The sequence below is a fragment of the Saccopteryx bilineata genome, chromosome 4, assembly GCF_036850765.1.
Source record: "Saccopteryx bilineata isolate mSacBil1 chromosome 4, mSacBil1_pri_phased_curated, whole genome shotgun sequence".
Taxonomy (NCBI): domain Eukaryota; kingdom Metazoa; phylum Chordata; class Mammalia; order Chiroptera; family Emballonuridae; genus Saccopteryx; species Saccopteryx bilineata.
Window position 1 is genome coordinate 197,712,836 of NC_089493.1, and position 22,805 is coordinate 197,735,640.

Below are 22,805 nucleotides of genomic sequence, written 5' to 3' on the forward strand. Positions count from 1 at the left end.
GGACTCTGCTCACCGGCTCCTCCTGCCTGTCCTCACACTGCTTATGTGGCCTCTGCCGGCCAGCCAGGGACACCTGCCCTCCTGGCAGGGCAGAGCGTCCAGCCTCGTCCAGCCCTCCCTCTCCGTCCATCCTGCCCTTCCGGAACCGAGGTCTCTCCGGAAGCCGGAACGTTCCGGAGGCCTCCCCTCCCTGGAGCGCTCACGCTCCCCTGCTCTCCCGCCCCTCCCTTGTGTCTTGCAGCACCTTGGAAGAGGACAATGACAGCGGTGGGTTCGAGGCCTTAGACCTGGACGGTAGGTCCCCAGCAGGTCGGAGGGAGACTGCGGGTGACTCAGCGGCCTGAGGGTCAGCCTGAGCCGGGCCACGTGGTTCACGCCCAGCCCTCCCGCTGGGCCCTCCTGGGTCAGAGCCCCGGGCATCGCAGGCCCTCAGGAACATGTGGGATGGACTCTGAAAGCAGGGCCGGGTCTGCATGCTTGGAACAAGGCCTCTGTCGGGGGCGGGGGACTGCCCGGGGCCAGAGGGACCAGGAGGAGCTGGCCTTTGTGTTGTAGGCAGGAGGGACCACCCAGCTGCTGCCCACAGGTCAGAGCTCTGTCTGGGTTTTTGTTTTGGTTTTTTTCTGGAGCTGGAAATGGGGAGAGACAGTCAGACAGACTCCCGCATGCGCCCGACCAGGATCCACCCGGCATGCCCACCAGGGGGCGATGCTCTGCCCCTCCGGGGCATCGCTCTGTTGCGACCAGAGCCACTCTAGTGCCTGGGGCAGAGGCCAAGGAGCCATCCCCAGTGCCCGGGCCATCTTTGCTCCAATGGAGCCTTGGCTGCGGGAGGGGAAGAGAGAGACAGAGAGGAAGGAGAGGGGGAGGGGTGGAGAAGCAGATGGGCGCTTCTCCTGTGTGCCCTGGCCGGGAATCGAACCCGGGACTCCTGCACGCCAGGCCGACGCTCTACCACTGAGCCAACCGGCCAGGGCTCTGTCTGGGTTTTTAAGAGACAAGCTCTGGTGGTTGCAGCCAACCCCGTGGACAGGCTCACCCTGTGTCCCTGCTCTGGTGTGACTGACCCCAACGACGCTGTGGCCGGCAATGCTATCGTCCGCATTCTGCCCAGGAAGGGACAGTCTTAGAGGGAGGCACAGGAGGGTGCAGGGCAGCCTGGAAGAGGGGGGACCTCTCAGAACCCGTCTGTTAACCTGTTAACCAACCTGAACAACTCGGGTAGGAATGGGGGAGGGGAGACGAAGGCGGTTTCACATCCCCTGAAGAGGTGCGGGCAGGCGGGCACTGAGCAGCAGACTGGGGGGCACGCAGTAGGTCTAGAGCAGCTGCCTGGGCAGAGCTGGTGCGACTAATAGGGACGTTTCTTCAGCTGGATGTGCCATGCAGAGGGCGGGAGTGGGGTTCGGTCTGCAGGGCGGGAGTGTGGGCAGCACCAGCAGCCCCTGCCCTCACCACTGGGAGGGAACCCCGGTTCAGCCCCGCACACATCACCAGGCCGTGGTCCAGGTGCACGGGCACACGCTCGTGTCCCGAGCCCTCTTGCCACGGCAGAGGATGTGGCCGCTGTGGACCGGTGGAGAGACCGACGCAGACCCAGAGCCCTGGCCGGCGGGCGGGGAGAGAGGAGCAGGGAAGGTCCGGGCCGCTCACGATGGCCCCGCGCCCTGGGGTGGTGGCAGCGTCCCCTGGCCCCATGGCTGCCAGCAGCGCAGGGACCGGCTCCCCCCGCCCCCACCACCACCACCACCACCACTTGGTCCCTCCCGACTCCCAGCCTCTCGGGCTTCCAGCAGATAAAAGGAAAGATTAGTGGCTCTCCTTAATTGGAGACCGTCAGAAACTATCAAGTGTTAAAGAGAGGTTAGCACCTAATGGAGGCTGGGTAATGAGGAGGATTGAGGACTTCTGCAGAGGGGATGCCAGAGAGGGTTCTGGGCAGCGGTCCAAGCATTTCTGCAGCGTCGGGACAAATTCCCTGCACAGAGCAGCCTCCCTTATCAGCCCAGAGCAGCGTGTGCCGAGTCTCAGCCCGAGCCGGGCGGGGCAGGGCGGGGCGGGGCGGCCTGTACTCTGGGTCCTCGGCCCTGCAGGGTCGGGGACAGGGGGCTCTGCCTGGGCCCAGACCCTGCTCTCCTGCCCTGTCCCCGTCCCTGTCCCTGTCCCCGTCCCCGTCGTAGTCACTGTCCCAGTCCCCATCCCCGTCCCTGTCCCCATCCCTGTCCCTGTCCCCATCCCCGTCTCCGTCCCTGTCCCAGTCCTAGTCCTCGTCCCAGTCCCTGTCCTAGTCCCCGTCCCTGTCACCGTCCTCGTCCCCGTCCCTGTCCCCGTCCTAGTCCCTGTCACCGTCCTCATCCCTGTCACCGTCCCCGTCCCAGTCCCCGTCCCTGTCACCCTCCCAGTCCCCGTCCCCGTCCCTGTCCCTGTCACCGTCCTCATCCCTGTCACCGTCCCAGTCCCTGTCCCCGTCCCCGTCCTAGTCTCCGTCCCTGTCACCGTCCCAGTCACCGCCCCAGTCCCTGTCCCTGTCCTCTTCCCTGTCCCCATCCTAGTCCCTGTCCCAGTCCCCGTCCCCGTCCCCATCCTAGTCCCTGTCCGTCACCGTCCCTGTGCCCGTCCCTCCTGTCACCGTCCTCATCCCTGTCACCGTCCCCGTCCTAGTCCCCGTCCCTGTCACCATCCCAGTCCCCAACCCCGTCCTCGTCCCCATCCCCGTCCCCGTCCTCATCCCCATCCCCGTCCTTGTCCCTGTCCCCATCCCTGTCCCCGTCCTTGTCCCTGTCCCCATCCCTGTCCTCGTGCCATTGCCGAGAGGTTGGTAAATGGTAGGGAGACCACAGGTGGACCCAAAATGCAACGCGGGGCACAATTCAGAAACAGAACCAGCAGCTGCTAACGGAGACGGCCTTTTCCGGATACAAAAATGGGTCCTTGGAAACCGGGTTGCTGCTGAGCTTCCTACAGAGAGGGACTCCTGGGGGCCGGGGACGGGACCCTCTGTGTCCGGGGGGGCCTCAGGCTGCCGCTTCTCACCCAGGGGGGCCCCAGAGTGCGTCCAGGCCAGCCTCTCCTGGCTGTCGCAAGTCCAGAGGCCACCACCTCTGCTCCACCAGCCGCTCCTGGGTCCTGAGGGGTCGCTGTTCCTCTGCAGATGACAGTCACGAGCGATACTCCTTTGGACCCCCCTCTGTCCACTCGTCCTCCTCCTCCCACCAGTCCGAGGGCCTGGACGCCTATGACCTGGAGCAGGTCAACCTCATGTTTCGGAAGTTCTCTCTGGAAAGGTACTGTGGCCGTGGGGAGGAGGAAGCTGGGGTGGGGGCAGAGACGGGGGGAAGGCCTCTCGTTCCCTTGCCTAGATCCTCCACACAGGGAACCAGCCACGTAACCCCTAACCTCTGGACTCCAAGTCCAGGATCCTAGCAGCCCCCCAATCAGACATCACTCTCCCTGACCCCCACTCAGGCCCGAGACCCGGGCTTGTCCACGGCCACACAGCCTGGTGGACGCCAGGAAGCAGGGCTCTGCTGTGTGACAGGCCCTGGGCCTCGCCCGTGACGCACCAGAGGAGCGGGCCGTGACCCCAGGTCCACAGCAGCAGGGCCTCCCGCCGGTCACGGCCTGGGCCAGGGGCACAGCCCAGCGTCCCGTCTGCCGACACAGCAGGACCAGGGGCCAGCTCTTCCTCACGCCGGCTGCGGTTTTGGCACCCGGGGCGGCTGACAGCCCAGGCGGCCGTGCCCTCTGGCGTGTGCCGGCGCAGAGGTCCCCGTTCCAACCGGCAGCTCCTGCTTTATTTCCTGACGCAGACCCTTCCGGCCGTCTGTCACATCTGTGGGGCACGTGCGGGGCCCCGGGCCCTCGGTGCAGCACACCACGCTGGCCGGGGACAGCCTCACCTCCCAGCTCACCCTGCTCGGGGGCAACGCCCGCGGGATCTTCGTGCACTCGGTGAAGCCGGGCTCACTGGCCGAGAAGGCGGGCCTGCACGAGGGCCTCCAGCTGCTGCTGGTGAGAGCGGGGGGCCCGGGGCAGGGGGTGGCTCTCCCTGTGTCCTCTGTGCTGCTGCTGCTGCGGGGGACAGACCCCCCACCAAGCCGTGCGTGCAGCTACGGCTTCCTGGCCAGGAGGGAGCAGGAGGGAGGCAGACCTGTCCCCTCCGCGCCAGGAGACCCCATCCAGGCCCTCCTCCCCGCAACGCCTGGCTTGTGCCGTGTGCGCGCGCACTCACCGGCTCACGTGATGCCGGGCGGCGGGCGGGCAGAAGGCCGGCGAGCCCAGCGAGGTGGGGTGCTTCCTGCCCTCAGCGGCGCTGAGCGGGCCGGCGTTGGGGAGGAGCGCCTCTCCTTCCCTGCGGAGCCCACGAGGAACTGTGTGTCTCTGGCACTCAGCTCGAAGGCTGCATCAAAGGCGAGAGGCAGAGCGTCCCCCTGGGCGCGTGCACGAAGGAGGAGGCGCACTGGACCGTCCAGAGGTGCAGCGGCCCCGTCACACTGCACTACAAAGCCAACCAGGAAGGTGAGGCCGCCAGACGCCCCGGCATTCGGCCAGACGGAGGGCGGGACCCTGGACGGGACGGGCATCCTCTACTTTCTCACCTGTGCGGTGGGTGGAGGAATAGGATGGTGCCGCCCCGTTAGGAGGATGGGATGGGGCAGGTGTGGGATGGTCGTGGGCAGGGACGGGCAGACGGACGTGAGCACAGGCACGTGCACACCCGCCCTGGCACACCTGCCCTGGCACACCTCAGGCCGCCCACCCCGCTCACGGTGGGGGGTGACCGCAGGCCCAGCCGCAGGAGGACTGCTGGACCCAGCCGGCCAGAGCAGGCCGGGCTTCCCAGCAGCTGGCCCTGGCCCCGCCTGGCCCTCCTCAGCCCTCACCCTCCGGGCTGAAGCGTGCTTCCTGTCAGTCTTCCCAACCCCGAGGTTGGCACCGCTCTGTGGCGGCCACTCTGGCACCAGCAGGGCCGCTGAGCCACACAGAGGGTCAGGCCGTTGCGCTGTGGTCCCCAGGTCCGGCACGTCCAGGCCTCGTGCCCCAATTCTTCTGGTCGGGCCCCCCTGGCAACTTCAGCAAACCTCCCTTCTCCGCCGGGACTCCCAGGCGGCGAGCGGACGATCTGTCTTCCATTCCCCACAGCCCGTGGTCTCGCTCACCTCCGGGTATTTTCCCCGCATGATTATCTCTGCAGCTGGATCTTATTTTTAACCGCCGGGGCTCATGAATGTTTCAACAGAGCATAAATAGCCACCTTCCCCTCGCCGTCCCCCCCTGCCGCGCGCCTGCCCGCCCGCATCCCTTCCAGCAGCGCCCGGGCGGGCGGAGATGGTAACGGCGCAGTCCCGGCGAGGCCCCTCCTCCGCTCACCCGGCCCAGCACGAAGGCCCGGGCGCTGCCCCCCAGAGTTGTGTGCCGGAATAGCCCCGCTGTCTGGAGTTCAGCGAAGGAAAGGTCCCCCTGCCCCCCGCCTCCCTGGGCCGGGCCCCTGATGGAGGGTCTCTCCTCCCAGGCCGCGGAGAGCTCAGACAGCGACTGGCGTTCACACGGCCCCATGGGGGGGGGGGGGGGATCCCGGCCAGGAGTCCCTCAGCCCTTGCTGGCTCACACGTCTCTCTGCGTGTGCGTTGCGGACATTGACGAGTGGTCTCTGGACCCGGCTGTTAGTGCTTCCTCTATGTTTGGGCAGCTCCCTGCACGAGGGTGGGGGTGGGGGGACTGATCTGGGGACTGAAGTCATAGATTTATGTCACCAGCGTCCCCTGGGCGTCATTCCCTGTATTCATGGTTTACATCCTGCTTCCTTCCAAAGCGATTTGTAAAAAACTTACACTAAGGAACAGTGATGTTACACAAGGTTAAACAACACATGCCGTGGTCCTTCCACTTCAGAAAACCACTGGGAAGTGGCTGCTAAAAGCTAAACATATGCACCCGATAATCCCACTTCCGTGAACACACCCAACAGAAGCAGGTACAGACGTCCACCAGATACATATAGAAGGGCGTTTATAGCAGGGTTACCGGTAACAGCCAAGGACCGGGAGCAGCACCAGTGTGCACGCAGAGAGAAAGGAGGAATCGGCCCCGTGTGGAATGGTATACAGTGGATAAAAAGACCACAGGGTGCCACATCACAGCGTCGTGAATATTCATGAGCCCCAGCGGTTAAAAATAAGAGGGCCTCACAGATCTAGGTCGCACAAGAGAAGCCAGACGGGTCGCGCACCTACTGTTTGCTTCCATTCCTGTGAAGCGAGGGGCACAGCTGGTCCGTGGGGACGGCAGTCAGGCTAGCGGTCCCCCGTGCAGGACATCGGCAGAGAAGGAATGTTAGACGTCATGCGTCGTTAAAGGGGAGGAACCCCGTAAAACACAAGCGCGGTGTGCTGGTGGGGAAGGTGTGGAGATCGTAGCGGAGGCCCTGGATCGGCCGCACCTTGGCCCAGAATTTAGCTCGGGGCCTCCCGGCAGCCAGGGCAAAGGGCAGAGTGGGTAATGACACGGCTACTCGTCGTCCACGGGAGGCTGCCGGGGCCCTGGCCACGGCCCTCAGAGGAGCCCGACGGTGTGCGATGTGGGGGTGGTGGCGAGCGCACTGGCGGCAGGAGGCCCCGCCGCCCGGGCACCGCCGCCCTGCGCTCACCCCGTCCCCGTCTCCTTCCACGCGCGCGCGCAGGGTACCGGAAGCTGCTGAAGGACATGGAGGAGGGCTCCATCACCTCCGGGGACTCCTTCTACGTCCGGCTGAACCTGAACGTCTCCAGCCAGCTGGACGCCTGCTCCCTGTCCCTCAAGTGCGACGACGTGGTGCACGTGCGGGACACCATGTACCAGGACCGGCACGAGTGGCTGTGCGCCCGGGTCGACCCCTTCACTGACCACGACCTGGACATGGGCACCATACCCAGCTACAGCCGGTGAGGCCGCGGTCCGGGAGGGCCAGGGGCTGGGCAGCTCAGCAGAGGGGCTCATGGGGGGAGCCCTTGCCTGTTGAACAGTGAGTCCCCCGTTCCCTCCTCCTCCTCCTTCTCTTCTTCCTCCTCCCCCTCCTCCTCCCCCTCCTCCTCCTCCTCCTCCTCCCCCTCCTCTTCCCCCCTCCTCCTCCTCTTCCTCTTCCTCCTCCTCCTCTTTTCCCTCCTTCTCTTCCCCCACCTCCTCCTTCTCTTCCTCCTCCTCTTCTTCCCCCGTTCCCTCCTCCTCCTCCCCCCCTCCTCCTCCTCCTCCTCTTCCTCCTCCTCCTCCCCCTCCTCCCCCTCCTCCTCCCCCCTCCTCCTCCCCCCTCCTCCCCCTCCTCCTCCTCCCCTCCTCCCCTCCCCCTCCTCCCCCTCCTCCTCCTCCCCCTCCTCCTCCCCCTCCCCCTCCCCTCCTCCCCCTCCTTCTCCTCCCCCTCCTCCTCCTCCCCCTCCTCCCCCTCCTCCTCCCCCCTCCTCCTCCTCCTCTTCCTTCTCCTCTTCCTCCTCCTCTTCCTCTTCCTCCCCCTCCCCCTCCCCCTCCCCCTCCTCCTTCTCCTCCTCCTTCTCCTCCTTCTTCTCCTCCTCCTCCTCCTCCTCCTCCTCTTCCTCTTCCTCCTCTTCCTCTTCCTCCTCCTCCTCCTCCGGGAAGCCTTCCGGCCTCCCCAGGGACGTGAGCTCCCTCTCGGTCATTCTCAGACAGCTTCGTTCTTAATCTTCACCGTCGTGTTCACCAGTGGTTTCCTCCCCAATATTGGTCCATAATTACTGTATTTTTTAATCCATAAGATGCGCTTTTTTCCCCCTAAAAGTGGAGGGCAAAATGCCCGTGCATCTTATAGAGCAAAAAATATAGCGTTTTATTAAATATTTTAACACGCCGTTTGGTTCAGAATATTTTTTTTCTTCTTATTTTCTTCCTTAAAACCCTCAGTGTGTGTTACAGTCAGGTGCATCTTATGGAGTGAAAAATACAGTACAAAGAAAAAGCCGCCAGTAGCCACTGGGGGCTGGGCACCAGCCTCCCCCTGGTTAGACGCTCAGGTGTCGATAAAGCAACTGTGACTTCTTAACCCCGTTGCTCAGGACAGTCAGGGCAGTCTCCATAGAGACTCAGTTCACAGGCTCCCCCAGGTCCAGGGACTTGGCCTCGGCACCCCTGTCGTGGCCCCGGAGGCAGGATTCAAGCCCAGATGGAAGGCACCCTGTCCTCCCCGGGGTTCTCTGAGCTCACACCCTCTATGGGGGAGCCCTGCCTGGGGCCAGCCCTGGTCCGGCTGCTGCCCTGAGACCCCACCCTCCCCTCTCACCTCCCTAGAGCCCAGCAACTACTCCTGGTCAAGCTGCAGCGTCTGATGCACAGGGGCAGCCGGGAGGAGGCCGACACTACCCACCACACCCTGAGGGCACTCCGGGTAGGTCACCAGCGCCCTGCCCACTGGAGGGCTCACAGGCGGGAACCGTTTCTATCACGTGGATGAAGGGTCACAGGGGACGTGGTCCTTAGGACCAGGACACTCCCTCTGGGAGGAACCTCACTCCGCCCTCCACGGCCTCTGACTGAAGGTCACAGTGATGGCCGAGCTGGGGCCTCGTCTCCATGGTAACACGTCTTGGGCTCCCCCCGCCCCCTCCGCCCCCGAGCCGATCCTGGCTGGGACACTGATCCCGTGCCTGACTCGGAGAGGGAGCCTGGGGACACGTCTCTGGTTCTCAGTGGTACTGACGTGCGCTGCCAAGCCCAGCGGATCTGACTGATGGATGAACTGATTTCAGAACACCCTGCAGCCCGAAGAGCCGCTGCCCACCAGTGACCCCCGGGTCAGCCCCCGCCTCTCAAGAGCGAGCTTCCTCTTTGGCCAGCTGCTTCAGGTAAAGCCCTGCAGAGCGCCTCCTGGACTCTCCCTGCCCAGGCACTGCGGGCTCCCTCCCCGCCCCCACCCGGAGGCCGCAGGGAGTAAGAGGGCGGCCACCTCACGTCTCCAGCCCTGTCTTAGCTCCACAGCGACGGGTGGGTAGGCAGCCTCTGCACCTGCTGGAAGCACAGCCCGCTTCTGTAAAAGATTTGAGGAAACTGACGGCTCAGAGAAGCTTAACCTAGCTGTTAAAATAGTCATAGAAAAACCAGAAACCGTGTTATCAGGAAAGGACAACCAACGTTTCAGACACCTGGGCCAGGGGGGTCCCTCAGACGGAGCGTGACCTTTCTTCCCGAGCTTCCCAGCGGCCCAGGAGAGGAAGGAAGCAGCAGGGTCCCCACAGCTCGTAACCCTGAAACACTTGAGTTCTCTGGGACTGAAACAATTCTTTCCCTCATACCTCATTCTGAAGGGACTTGTCTTTTTCATGGATCATTATCCGAGGAACGTTGAGTGGCATAGCGGGTGATACCTCCAGAAGTGATTTCACGTAAATACTGGGGAAGCACTTGCTGTGGCCGTCCCCTTCGTCGCCACTTGACCAAAGCAGAAGGAGTAGCCTTAGCAGAAGGAGTAGCATTAGCAGAAGGAGTAGCATTAGCAGAAGGAGTAGCCTTAGCAGAAGGAGTAGCATTAGCAGAAGGAGTAGCATTAGCAGAAGGAGTAGCATTAGTAGAAGGAGTAGCCTTAGCAGAAGGAGTAGCATTAACAGAGGGAGTAGCCTTAGCAGAGGGAGTAGCATTAGCAGAAGTAGTAGCCTTAGCAGAAGGAGTAGCATTAGTAGAAGGAGTAGCCTTAGCAGAAGGAGTAGCATTAACAGAAGGAGTAGCCTTAGCAGAAGGAGTAGCATTAGCAGAAGGAGTAGCCTTACAGTCCGGCCTGTGAGGATGTTCCCGTGTAGACACTGTGCTCGTTAGGTCCCCGCAGAGCTGCCATGTCACTCCACGGCTCTGTCCTGATGTTGTGATGGGGGAAACGCAGAGACGGGGTGCACGGTGTGACCCTAAAACCCAGGTAGCTGCAGACAGTTCACAGAAAGTCACTCACAGAGGTAGAGGGAGCCCCGAGGAAGTCTGAGGTGTCCCGAAGAAAGAACCACGCAAGAACACGCATCATTTGCCCATGCCTCATGCTTGCTGACGCCCAGGGGTCGTTCACGGCTCGGCAGGCAGAGACCCCGGTGCCCTAGAATTTCCTCCCTGCAGAAGGAAGCTGTGGGGAGACTCAGAGGAGCCCAGGGCATATGGAGGGAACGTGGGTTCTGTGCTCACCGCTGGGGCAGCCCCCTAACCCCCCAGTGCTCACCACTGGGGCCACTCCCTTCTGTCATATCCGAACTGTGGAAAGGAACAGGCACCCTCCCCCCCACCGAAGAGCCGACAGTGGCCAGGCGGGGGGTGTAGAGAGCAGTGTCCCGGGAGGTGATGTCCTGCCCACGCCCACCAGGTGGGCAGAGTGGGCCGTCCTGCCAGCGGGGGCTCCCAGCCTGGCCTTGAGTGACTGGGCACCCCAGGCCTGCGGAAGGCTGCACCCCTGGTTGTCCCGAATGCAGGCAGGACGGCAGGAGGAATATTGGGGGTGGGGGACCGGCCAGGACCGGTACCCCAGGCTCCAGGCCTGCGTGAGGAAGACAGTGCATTTGTCCACTCAGTCACCTAGTGCCACCCAGACGTGGAGGACCTGCAGGCCTGCGGGGCCCCTCCGGTTTTCACAGGGGAGGTGGCGGCCGGGCCCCCGGGCAGAGCTGGGGCCTGAGCAGAGAGGCGCCTCTGTCGGGTGGACGCCTGAGCGGGGACATCAGCCCTCTCCGCCCTCCATCCAACAGTTCGTCAGCAGGTCGGAGAACAAGTACAAGAGGATGAACAGCAACGAGCGTGTGCGCATTGTGCCGGGGGGGCCGTGCGGGGGCCTGGCCCGGCCCTCGCTGGACGCCACCAAGCTCTTGACGGACAGGCAGGAAGGTAGGGCAGCTGACCATCCGGCCCCTTTCCCTGGTGGCCTCCGGGGTCCCACACGAGGGCTGGGTGGCCTCAGGGGTCCCACACGAGGGGCTGGGACGTCGCTGTTCCCTCCAAATGGGGGCGCTTCCTGGGGAGGATCCGCTTGGCCTCGGCCGGGGGGCGGACGAGGGGCACACAGCCCCCCAGGTGGCCTCCCGCCAAGCTCACCCCGCTGACACTGCCGCCGCTGGTGTGCGCCCAGACGCCCGTGTTAACTGCTGTGGAGTGGTTGCCTATTGATCCCCGCTCCAGTGCGTGCTCTTCCCATTTATCAAGCCGGCGAAGGGCCCCCCGGGCGCAGTCCCCTGTGTGGGGCCCCGCTGGTGGCCGGCGGAGGGCCCGGGGACACAGTACGTGACAAGCCTCTGTTTTCCGGGTAGTGTGATTCCTCCACTGCCGAGGCCCCTGCTACACAGCAGCCACAGAGGGTCGGAGAGGTGGGAACGGAGCTGTGTCGCTCCTGGCCCCTGGCCCTGCCATCGTGGGCCCCTGCCGCCCCCTCGCGCCCCAGCCTGTGCCCTCCCTCCGCCCGGGCAGGGCTCACACCCGCTGCTGCGCTGACCGTGCTCCTCGGAGCAGCCGCCTCGGACCGTCCCGCTCCAAGGCCCCTTCCTCAGCGCTTGGCTCCCTGTTGGCGCCCGGCTCCCTGTTGGCACCTGGCTCCCTGTCGGCGCCCGGCTCCCTGTCGGCGCCCGGCTCCCTGTCGGCGCCCGGCTCGCAGCACAGGGCCTGACCAGCGGGCCACTGCCTGAGCTCTCCCAGAGGGCGCGGGGGCACCCTGAGCCATCCAGGCTCACTGTCGGCAGTCGTCCTCCTGAACCAGCCCCCCGTGCTCCGTTCTCCCCAGAAAGAAAGTCTCTGTGGGGCCAAAGGGCACCGCCCAGGGTCTCCGTGCCCCCCCAGCCGGGCTGGGCAGGCAGGGGTCCCACAGCCGCCCTCTCCTGTCCCCCCCAGAACTGGACCCCGAGAGCGAGCTCAGCAAGAACCTCAGCCTGATCCCCTACAGCCTGGTGCGCGCCTTCCGCTGCGAGCGCCGCCGGCCGGTGCTGTTCACGCCCAGCATGCTGGCCAAGGCGCTGGTGCAGAAGCTGCTCAACTCGGGGGGCGCCATGGAGTTCACCATGTGCAAGCCAGGTGGGCAGGCCCCGCACGGCCAGGGAGCCACCCAGGGAGCCACCCACGGCCTCGCCTCCAGCAGTCACGTCACCTCACGGGGCGGGAGGAGCTGGGGGATGGGGCGGGAGGAGCTGGGGGACGATGGCGTGACAGCCTTTCCTCCTGGCCCGGGGGGACGGGGACGGGGCATTCTTTATATCTGTTGCCAGCCTCTCCGAGTTCATGGGGCCCAGAGCCGGGGGAGCAGGCCTTCCCTTCCCCACTTCACACTGAGGGTGATAGGGTGAGGGTCACAGGGTCAGCCAGGATACTCAACTTGGGGTCCCCACTCTGGGCCCTTATGTGGAAGGCAAGCCACCTCATTGCTGGGGGTTTCTGTGTCCTAATGTGGCAGGTGAACAATGATGGGTGGGTGGATTGATGAGTGGACAGATGGATGGGTGGATGACTGGACGGACAGGTGGATTGATGAGTGGATAGGTTGATGGATAGAGGAATGAGTACATGGTTGGGTGGATGGGTGGACGGATGAATGGATGGAGGGATGGGTGGATGGATGGATGGAGGGATGGGTGGGTGGAGGGATGGGTGGGTGGATGGATAGATGGATGGATGGATGGACGGACGGATGAATGGGTGGATGGATGGAGGGATGGATGACGAATGGATGGAGGGATAGGTGGATGGATGGATGGATGGACAGATGGATGGATGGATGGATGGATGGACGGATGGATGGATGAATGAATGGGTGGAGGGATGGGTGGAGGGATGGGTGGATGGATGACGAATGGATGGAGGGATGGGTGGATGGATGGACAGATGAATGGATGGATGGATGGACAGATGAATGGATGGATGGATGGACGGATGAATGAATGGGTGGATGGATGGATGGATGGACAGATGAATGGATGGAGGGATGGACAAATGAATGGATAGAGGGATGGGTGGATGGATGGATGGATGGAGGGATGGGTAGATGGATGGATAGAGGGATGGACAGATGAATGGATGGAGGGTTGGGTGGATGGGTAGATGAGTAGATGGATGGATGGAGCAGAAAGTCCTTCATGCTAGACAATCAGTGATCAGTAACACAACACAGGGCCTGAGCTACTTTGTCCAACGAAACTTATTGCCAGAAGCCAAACCCTGAGTGTTTACTGACCCCCGTTCTGGGAGCTGCCTGAGGAGTGCCCTCAACCACGCCCCCAGCAGCCTCACCGTCTCTGTCGGGGGCGGGGTCTATTTACACATGGCCAGGGGGGATTGGGACGTGGAGTTCTGTCCAGCCCGGAGCGGGGAGGCAGCGTCTGGGGGCGGGGTCTATTTACACATGGCCAGGGGGGGATTGGGACGTGGAGTTCTGTCCAGCCGGGAGCGGGGAGGCAGCGTCTGGGGGCGGGGTCTGTTTTCACAGGGCCAGGGGGGGATTGGGACGTGGAGTTCTGTCCAGCCAGAGCGGGGAGGCAGCGTCTGGGGGCGGGGTCTATTTACACATGGCCAGGGGGGGATTGGGACGTGGAGTTCTGTCCAGCCGGGAGCGGGGAGGCAGCGTCTGGGCAGGACCAGCGACCCAACCTCGCCGTGCGCCTCCGCCTTCTCCGTGCAGATGTTGTCACCAGAGACGAGTTCCTCAGGAAGCAGAAGTCGGAGACCATCATCTACTCCCGAGAAAAGAACCCCAACACCTTCGAATGCATCGTCCCCGCCAACATCGAGGCCGTGGTGGCCAAGGTGAATGGGTGGGGGTGTGGGCCGGACGGGGTGACAGCTGCCCGATCACCTCGGTGGGGCCGCCTCAGCCGTGGCCGAGCGCGGGATGCAGGCCTGCGCTCACCTCCCGTGGACGAGCCGCCGCCCCTGCCCGCTCCTCTCTCCGCGCCCGCAGCCCGGCGCCGACACGCGTTTTCCGTGTTTTGAAACCTCCTGTCTCCGCCGGCTGTCTGGTGCCGGTGTGCTGGTCCCCGTCGTTTGGGGACGTGTGTGTCTGGCTGTGATAACGAGGACCGGAGACAGCATGTCAGGCAGGGCAGGAGCCAGGCAGAGTCGGAGGGTGACAGATGTCATGTTCGCCACACGAGGGGAAACGGAGCATCGGAAGGGTCGTGGCCGCAGTACAGAAATGTGTCAGCGCATAGCGTGGAGCCAGGCTGACCCTCATCAGCCCGCAGCACCAAGATCCCTCCCTGTCCAGGGCTTGGTGAACGCACAGCCCCGACCTTGGGCGGTGACCGTGGGGACGGCTGGCACAGGTGCCCGGCCAGGAGCTCCGCATCTGCTGTCCAATGGATGGTCACTCTGTGACACCCTCCCAGCGCGGTTACCCACACAGACAAAACCACGGCCAGAACCGTCAGCCTGGAGCTGTTTGGTTTGAAAGTCTAGGCTGTAGCCGTCCAGGGAATTCTGTCCGTGGGCTGGACAGAACACGGGTAGGCAGGTTGGAGCCAAGGTCGTGTTCGCTGAAATAGTGATGCCGTCCAACACATCTGTCTGTCAGAAGCCTGGGCAGGGTTGTACTGGTGGGGGAGGGGAGCAGTGGCCGGAAGGAATGTGGGGGCGCCGGACGGGGCTGGTCGTTTCTGCCTCTGCCCCACGGGCGAGGTCCATCGGCACATTCGGTCTGTGGAACACACCGAGCAGCCGGCCTCACGGGGCACGCGCCGTTTTCTCCGTTGGTGTTCTGGTTCGAGGTAGCATGGTTTGTTTTCAAAGTGACACCTTCAGGCCTGACCTGTGGTGGCGCAGTGGATAAAGCGTCGACCTGGAAATGCTGAGGTCGCCGGTTCGAAACCCTGGGCTTGCCTGGTCAAGGCACATATGGGAGTTGATGCTTCCAGCTCCTCCCCCCCTTCTCTCTCTCTCTGTCTCTCCCTCTCCTCTCTAAAATGAATAAAGTGACACCTTCAGCCAGACAAGGATTGTCCCTTTGCAGAAACGATGAGCTCGTAGGTGCCAGGGAACCCCTGCAGACGCCCCCAGAACCATCACGTGTTCCCCCCCACACTTCTTGGCTAGTACCAAGCACACCGTCACGGGCCACGTAGAGTAGCTGGTGTTCTGACGCCAATTTGACTTTCATTACGGTCGTTCACACCAGCCGACTCACCTGGGCCCAGTGCCCATCTCTGCACAGCAGAGGGGACCAAGTGTCCGCACAGGCAGGGGCCCCTCTGGAGGAGGTCGGGTTTCCCCTCGGGTCCTGTCCTGGGTCCTCAGGTGGCACCCTGGGCTCCTGGCCCGGTGGTCTCTGTCCTGGGAGTCCTCTGTCCCCCGCGTCACAGGCCCGGCCCCAGGCCCCACGCCCCACGCAGGCTGGAGGAGCGGGCAGGCCCCTGCTGACCGCCGGCGCTGTGCTTGCAGAACAAGCACTGCCTGCTGGAGGCCGGGATCGGCTGCACGCGAGACCTGATCAGGTCCAGGATCTACCCCATCGTGCTGTTCGTCCGCGTCTCGGAGAAGAACATCAAGAGGTTCAGGTAGGCCGGGCCCCGGGGGCGCCCCTCTTCTGCCTCCCCTCTTCTGCCTCCCGCACAGCCCAGCCTCCGGGCTCCCCCCAAGAACAGCCGGCGCGGTGGTCTGGCGGGCCGTGAGGAGGGGTCCGGTCCTGGACCCTGTGCGATCTGTTGAAGGGTGGGCTGTGGGGTCTGATAGGAGAGGAACCGGAACTGGGACGACGCTGAGGTCAGGGCCCCGGTCGGTCGGGACAGGCAGCCTCTCTGACCCCATTCTCCACACACACGGCTGTGACAGGGACCGAGAGCTGGGGCCACTCCCTTCTGTCTTCTGTCACCACATGTTTGCAGAGCGCCTGCTCAGCGTCAGGGCCTGGGGAACCCGTGAGTGAGCACAGGAGACCAAAGTCGCCCCCACCCCCGACTACCTCACACACATCGGGAAGGCCGTTACCCAAAAGCAGACAGGAGCATGTGCCGGCGAGGGTGGGAGGAACCAGAGAGCTCGCTGGTGGGACCGTGAGGTGCCGTGGACTCTGGGGTGGAGGCCCCTCAGCGGTCACACCAGGTCACCACCGGACCCGCAGTCCCGTCCCCGTCCTGACCCGAGCGAGGTGTCGGCAGGACGCGAGCAGGCGCCTGCACCCCTGCGTTCACAGCAGCTCGGCTCACCATCACCGGACAGGCGTCCGCGGGTGGAGCAGTAGATCAGCACAAGGGGGTCCATCCACACAGTGGAGGAAGGACACTGTGACACCTAAAACATGGCTGGACCCTGAGGACACGGTGCTCAGTGAAATCAGCCAGACGCAGAAGGACAGAACTGTGGCCCCACTCACAGGCGGCCCCTAGAGGAGTCAGACTCACAGACAGGAAGTAAGGCTGAGGGTGTCGGGCTCCAGGAGGGGCGTGGGAAGTGGGGTTTTCTCTTAAGGGAGAGGAGGGGGACAGACAGACTCCTGCATGCACCCTGACCGGGATCCGCCCAGCAACCCCCTTCTGGGGCCGAGGCTCGAATCAGCCGAGTCGTCCTCAGCGTCCAGGGCCAACGCTCAAACCCATCGAGCCGCTGGCTGCGGGAGGGGAAGAGAGAGAGAGAGAACAGGAAGAGGGGGAAGGAGGGAGAAGCAGATGGGCACTTCTCCTGTGTGCCCTGGCTGGGGATCGTACCCGGGATGTCCGCACACCGAGCCGACACTGTCCACTGAGCCAACCAGCCAGAGTATGAGTGTTTCATGGGGACAGAGTCTCAGTTTGGGAAGATGGAAAGTTCTGGAGATGGTGATGGTCGCACAGCAGTGTGACTAAACTCACCACTGAACTGCACACTTAAAACCAGTCAGTGTGGTGAATTTGGTCTTTATGTGGATTTTTCCACAATAAAAAAATAAAAAGGTGGCCCTGACTGGCTAGCTCAGTGATAGAGCGTCAGCCTAGCGTGCAGGAGTCCCGGGTTCGATTCCCGGCCAGGGCACACAGGAGAAGCACCCATTGCTTCTCCACTCCCCCCTCCTTCCTCTCTGTCTCTCTCTTCCCCTCCCGCAGCCAAGGCTCCATGGGAGCAAAGATGGCCCGGGCACTGGGGATGGCTCCTTGGCCTCTGCCCCAGGCACTAGAGTGGCTCTGGTCGCGACAGAGCGACGCCCCAGAGGGGCAGAGCATCGCCCCCTGGTGGGCATGCCAGGTGGATCCCGGTCGGGCGCATGCGGGAGTCTGTCTGCCTCCCCGTTTCCAGCTTCAGAAAAATACACACACACACACAAAGTAAAAAGGTTAAAAAATAATAATCCGCACCTCTTGGGATTTTCATAATGAAGATAAAAAAAGAAAAGGGCTCGGTGTGCGGAAAGGGACGGTCAGCAGTGGGGTCGGGTTGGCCCCCAGCAAGGGGTGGCCGGGCAGGACAGTGGGCCCCCCGCCCAGGGGCCAGCCAGCCCCGCCCACAGCCGGCGCCCCGGCGCCCTCCGCCCGCAGGAAGATGCTGCTGCGGCCGGAGTCGGAGGAGGAGTTCCTGCGCCTGTGCCGGCTGAAGGAGCGGGAGCTGGAGGCGCTGCCCTGCCTGTACGCCACCGTGGAGACCGACATGTGGGGCAGCGTGGAGGAGCTGCTGCGCGTCATCAAAGACAAGATCGGCGAGGAGCAGCGCAAGACCGTCTGGGTGGACGAGGACCAGCTGTGAGGCGGCCACCCCGAGTCTGAGCCGGACTCGGGGAGGGGTGTCCGGACCCCACCGGGCGGTGCCGTGGGGGTGAGGGCGCCGTGTGGCCCGCAGAGCCGCCCCAGCCTGGTGGGGTGCCCTGTCCCGCCCAGGGAGAGCCCCTCCTGGGAGCCCCGGGGAGACAGACACCTCGGGAGGGAGCAGGGAGCCGTTTATCCCGCGGGGGCTGACCGGCGGAGCGGTCTGGCCCGGCCCGGCCGGCGTGAGCGGGAGGCAGGGCCCCAAGGAGGACACGAAGCCAGGCCGAGGCCGGCAGCCCTCGGGAGCCGAGCAGCAGTTGAATGTAACGCATGGCACGGGCGTGCTGTCTGCGGTGCGGGGACCCTGCAGGCCGGGCACCCGCCTTGCCCTCGGATGCACGATGGGCACATTTCCCCGGGGAAGGACCGACCGGTGGAAGGGGGGTGTGCCGTGCTGTTCTTTTTCTTGCATTAAAATTCTCTACGTCCTTGTTTACAGCACCTTTTTCATTTCATAGTCTGCAGAGGTTCTCAGCGCCTGCGTCTTCCCAGCCTGCAAATCACGGCCAGCAGGCTTCGTTCTCGGGTGCAGGAAGGGCGGCCGACCGTCCGTCCATGGACGTTTTCCCGGGACAGGCCTGGTTTACACCTGGCTTGGGGACGAATGACTAATAGCGTCGTTTAGACGAGGAATGTGTCCTGGCTTGGATAAATTATAGTCACCCTGGGAAAACCCAGTGCTTGGGGGGGGGAGGCAGGGCTCAGCGTCTATGGCCCTGCGTCCCCTCCCCCAACACCAGCCCTGAGGCCAGGCCCCCCCAACTCAGCTTTGCCCACACGTGCGCTGTGTGTGTGTGTGTGTGTGTGTGTGTGTGTAGTGGTCCCATGAGCGGCCACGCTTCATCCTTGTCCAGGGGGAACCTTCAGAGTAAAGGGAAAACCTTGCAGAGGGTTCTCTCCTTCGGCCCAGGTCCCGGGGGTGGGGAGGGCCGGGAAAGCTCTGCTTCTGTCCGCTGCAGAAGGCAAAGGCCCCGTGGGTTCTAGGACCATTGTTCTCCTTGACCCTCTTGATGCAGAGTTGGCACGTGGACCCAGCCGGGCACAGGCCAAACCAGGCCAGCCCCAGCCGGGCGCCTGCTGAGTGCTCAGCTGTGGGTAGTTCATGGGCAGGGGTCCACGCCCAGGCCTTGGCGTTTGTGGGGTCTGCGGGAACAACCGCTAGCTGACCAACAGAATCCTGGCTTTTATCCTGGGGAACGAAGCTCCCAGGTCCTGGTTCCTGGCCTCCCTTGCAGCTACGGCCATCCGGCCGGCCGTCGAGAAGACATCGGGGGGTTTGGGGGGAGATACTGTGGACCAACAGCCCTTCCTCCAGTGTCTGGCCTGGAGCACGGACCCGATGGCTGGAGCTCCCGCAGGCAGTCCTCTCGGCTCGTGAGGTGTGACCGTGAGGATGGACACCCCCACGCAGAGAGGGGAGTGGAACAGAAAGACAGAAGGAAGCAGAGCCATCGACGGCCCTTGGGAGCCCAGGACTCTGCCCGGGTCTCTTCTACACGCGGCTGAGGTTTTTATCGTGTGTTGAAGGGCTGTTATTCCCGTTCTCAGTTATTGGCAGGCTCGAGGAATTCCCAACCGATACAGGAGCTGTCCTTCGATGGTTTCAGGTACCAGGGGCAGGAGTTGAGCCTCTGCTAGGTTTTGCCACAGAGTCCAGTTATACATTATGAGTAAAAGAACTCCTAACACATGCCTCTTAAAACACACACACACACACACACACACACATACCACTGTGCATCCTGGCGTATTTTCTAGCATTTCAATCCTTAGATACCAAATCAGCACAAAACCTCAGGAGCTGTGAGTGGTTGGGGGCGGGGAGGGCGATGCCTTCGAAAGCAGAAGGCCTCCATCCCTCCCCTCTGAGAGCCAGTCGGCGACGGTCCCGTCTGCCGGACAGCCAGCCCAGGAGCTGTGGCCTTGCTGGGTCTCAGGCCGGGCGGCAGTAATCCAGGGGCCGTGTCCTCTGCCGCCGCACGAGAGGCGTGTGTGCTGGAAGGTCTTCTGCTTCCGCCCTGTTAGAGCTTTAAGTTGAACCGTAAATTTTCCTCGCGCGCGGAGGCGACGGCACTGGCTGCTCGGACACGGTGCGTCCTCGTCAAGTCCTCGGAGCCAAGGGGACCGACGCGGCTGGCAGAGGGCCCAGAGCCCAAGGCCCGCCGATTTACTTGTGTGTATTTATCTACCATCCAGAGTCTCAGGTCTGCCTGCGGAATAAAGCCAAGCTCGAGGCTCGCATGTAATTTGGGGGCTGGGAGGGTGGACGAGGAGGGGTGACAACAGGCCGCGTCTGGGGAGAGACCTGCAAAGAATTTGTGGTGGAGTTGTGTGGGTTTTTTTTTCCCCAAGTAATTTTAACCAGGCTCTCCCAAGGCAGGACTGGGGGCTGTGTATCTGTTAATAAGAAGGGGTGAGGAGGCGAGCAGGTCAGGAATGAGGGGCGCTGAGAGGCTCTGTGCTGGGTCGCTCCCTGGGCTGAGCTGATGAAGTCTGCAGGAGGCTGGGGTTGGGCACCCCGGGGAACCGGTCCGTGTGAGGATTTCAAAGGGGGACCTCTGACACCATCCGCTGGCTGGGGCGCCAGGCTCTGCTGTGTCAGCTGCCAAGAGCCCAGCAGCCCTGAAGCTGCGTGGGGAAGAGAGTGCACGGGGCTCCCTGCAAAAGCAGCGCGGGGCGGGGGGGGGGGGTCGTACCAGAGACTGCTAGTCGAGTTTGTCCCTGAAACCCGCCCAAGGCTCGGGGAGGCTGTCCGCCCAGCGAGCCCAGACCCCCAGCTCCAGCCTCCGGCCAGGAGCCTGTGCCAGGCTGATAACACCAGAGACGAACACTTGGTCTACCTCCAAGGACACCAGCCTGCGGCTCAGAGCCCCGAAATCCTGCTGTGTCTGTCGACCTGCGCGTCTGCAGAGAAGCTCCTGGCTTCCTCAGGTTCCCGAGGGGTCTCTGGGCCCCAGGAGATGAAGGACTGTTCGTTGCTTTTAGGATAGACGAATATTGACAGCTGGTTGTTATTGTTTTGTTTTGTTTTTTTTAATTTCCTGCTCTGTGCTAAGCACTTTGTGAATGTTCTTTTAAAATATATATATATATATATATATATTTTTTTTTTTTTTTGGTATTTTTCTGAAGCTGGAAACGGGGAGAGACAGTCAGACAGACTCCCGCATGCGCCCGACCGGGATCCACCCGGCACGCCCACCAGGGGCGATGCTCTGCCCCTCCGGGGCATCGCTCTGCCGCGACCAGAGCCACTCTAGCGCCTGGGGCAGAGGCCAAGGAGCCATCCCCAGCGCCCGGGCCATCTTTGCTCCAATGGAGCCTTGGCTGCGGGAGGGGAAGAGAGAGACAGAGAGGAAGGAGGGGGGAGGGGTGGAGAAGCAGATGGGCACTTCTATGTGCTCTGGCCGGGAATCGAACCCGGGTCCCCCGCATGCCAGGCCGACGCTCTACTGCTGAGCCAACCGGCCAGGGCCTAAATATATATTTTTTTAATTTATTGATTTCAGCAAGAGAGGAAGGAGAGAGAGAGAGAGAGAGAGAGAAGAGAGAGAGAGAGAGAGAGATCAGAACATCGAGCTATTCCTGTAGGTGCCCTGACTGGGAATCAAACCGGCCACCCCTGTGCTTCGGGACAATGCTCTACCCAACTGAGCTCTCTGGCCGGGGCGTGAATATTCTTTTACTTACTGATCCCAGAACTCTCTTCCATTTAATACAGGAGACAGCCGAGGTTCAGAGAGGTTGAATAACTTGACCGAAGTCACAAACAGCTGATAAGCCGGGACTCGACCCAGGCCGGGCCCATCAGCCGCTAGCTGCAGGCTCTCTGCTGGATCTTTCCCAGTCAGAGGTGCTATTTGGGGCCCCGGCGGCGGCAGCTGTCAGGCCTCGCCTCTGCCCGTCCAGGGCAACAGGGACGTGGTGGGTGCGCCAGGGCGGCAGCTGGCACGGGACCAGCTCGCAGGATGATCGAACGGAGAGGATGTGGGTCTCCTCATGCTTCAGACCGCCTGAGCGGGCCCTGGGTTTCTCCCGAACCAGGCCACAGTTGAGGATTGGGGGGTGGGGGTGGAGTGCCCGGAGGGGAACTGTTCTCGAGCCCTGGCATCATGCCAGCACACTGCCCTCAAAAGCCGCTGCATCTGGTGTCCCTCCCCCCGCAGCCCAGCGTGGCTGCCCCTCCCAGATGTGAACTTGGCAGGGCCGCCAAGGTCGACCGGGCATGCCAGGGCTGCCCGGTGTGGGGAGACAGGCCCCTCTTCCTACCCAGAATGTTCGGCGGGGCCCCCGACAGCTTCCGATAGCCTTGCCCCTGCGCGCTGAGGGCCTGGGACTCGAGAAACCGGCGAGAGGAGAGAGGGCCGTGCCCACTGGGGCTGAACCCTGTCAGTTTCAAACCCCAAGAACCCAAACCGGCAGCCGCAACGGGGAAGCGCCCCTCCAGAGCCCCCCACCCCTGCTGTGGCTCCACCTCCCCCACCCACCCGCCCACCCGGGCCAGCCAGGCCACCTCCCGGGCCAGCTGCAGGAACCGGGGACCCCCAAGGGCGGTGAGGCTTCGTTCTCAATCTGGGCTTTTGCATCCGTTCTTTGTGTGTGTGTGTGTGTGTGTGTGTGTGTGTGTGTGTGTGTATTTTTTCTGAAGCTGGAAACGGGGAGAGACAGTCAGACAGACTCCCGCATGTGTCCGACTGGGATCCACCCGGCACGCCCACCAGGGGCGACGCTCTGCCCACCAGGGGGCGATGCTCTGCCCCTCCGGGGCGTCGCTCTGCTGCGACCAGAGCCACTCTAGCGCCTGGGGCAGAGGCCAAGGAGCCATCCCCAGCGCCCGGGCCATCTTTGCTCCAATGGAGCCTTGGCTGCGGGAGGGGAAGAGAGAGACAGAGAGGAAGGAGAGGGGGAGGGGTGGAGAAGCAAATGGGCTCTTCTCCTATGTGCCCTGGCCGGGAATCGAACCCGGGATTTCTGCACGCCAGGCCAACGCTCTACCACTGAGCCAACCGACCAGGGCTTGCATCCGTTCTTAAGAGATGAAATTCACAGAGTTCAAAAGCCACACACTCTAATAAAAGGCCGTCCATGGGCGATGCTGGCCCCGGCCCCGGCCCTGGC

At 63.0% G+C, this 22,805-nt stretch overlaps 1 protein-coding gene across 5 annotated transcripts in view; it reads left to right on the forward strand.

Moving 5' to 3' along the window:
• CARD11 (caspase recruitment domain family member 11) overlaps positions 1 to 18,107 on the forward strand; it is a 91,766-nt gene extending 73,659 nt beyond the window's left edge. For all 5 annotated transcript variants that reach the window (XM_066273475.1, XM_066273479.1, XM_066273474.1 and 2 more), the window contains 12 exons: positions 242 to 294; positions 3,152 to 3,284; positions 3,810 to 4,011; positions 4,392 to 4,518; positions 6,680 to 6,920; positions 8,272 to 8,368; positions 8,730 to 8,825; positions 10,698 to 10,833; positions 11,827 to 12,006; positions 13,604 to 13,728; positions 15,358 to 15,473; positions 17,424 to 18,107. In XM_066273475.1, coding sequence (XP_066129572.1) covers positions 242 to 294; positions 3,152 to 3,284; positions 3,810 to 4,011; positions 4,392 to 4,518; positions 6,680 to 6,920; positions 8,272 to 8,368; positions 8,730 to 8,825; positions 10,698 to 10,833; positions 11,827 to 12,006; positions 13,604 to 13,728; positions 15,358 to 15,473; positions 17,424 to 17,628 — 1,711 coding nt within the window. In that variant the 3' untranslated portion in view covers positions 17,629 to 18,107. The remainder of the gene's footprint in view (positions 1 to 241; positions 295 to 3,151; positions 3,285 to 3,809; positions 4,012 to 4,391; positions 4,519 to 6,679; positions 6,921 to 8,271; positions 8,369 to 8,729; positions 8,826 to 10,697; positions 10,834 to 11,826; positions 12,007 to 13,603; positions 13,729 to 15,357; positions 15,474 to 17,423) is intronic.
• Positions 18,108 to 22,805: the final 4,698 nt, after the last annotated feature.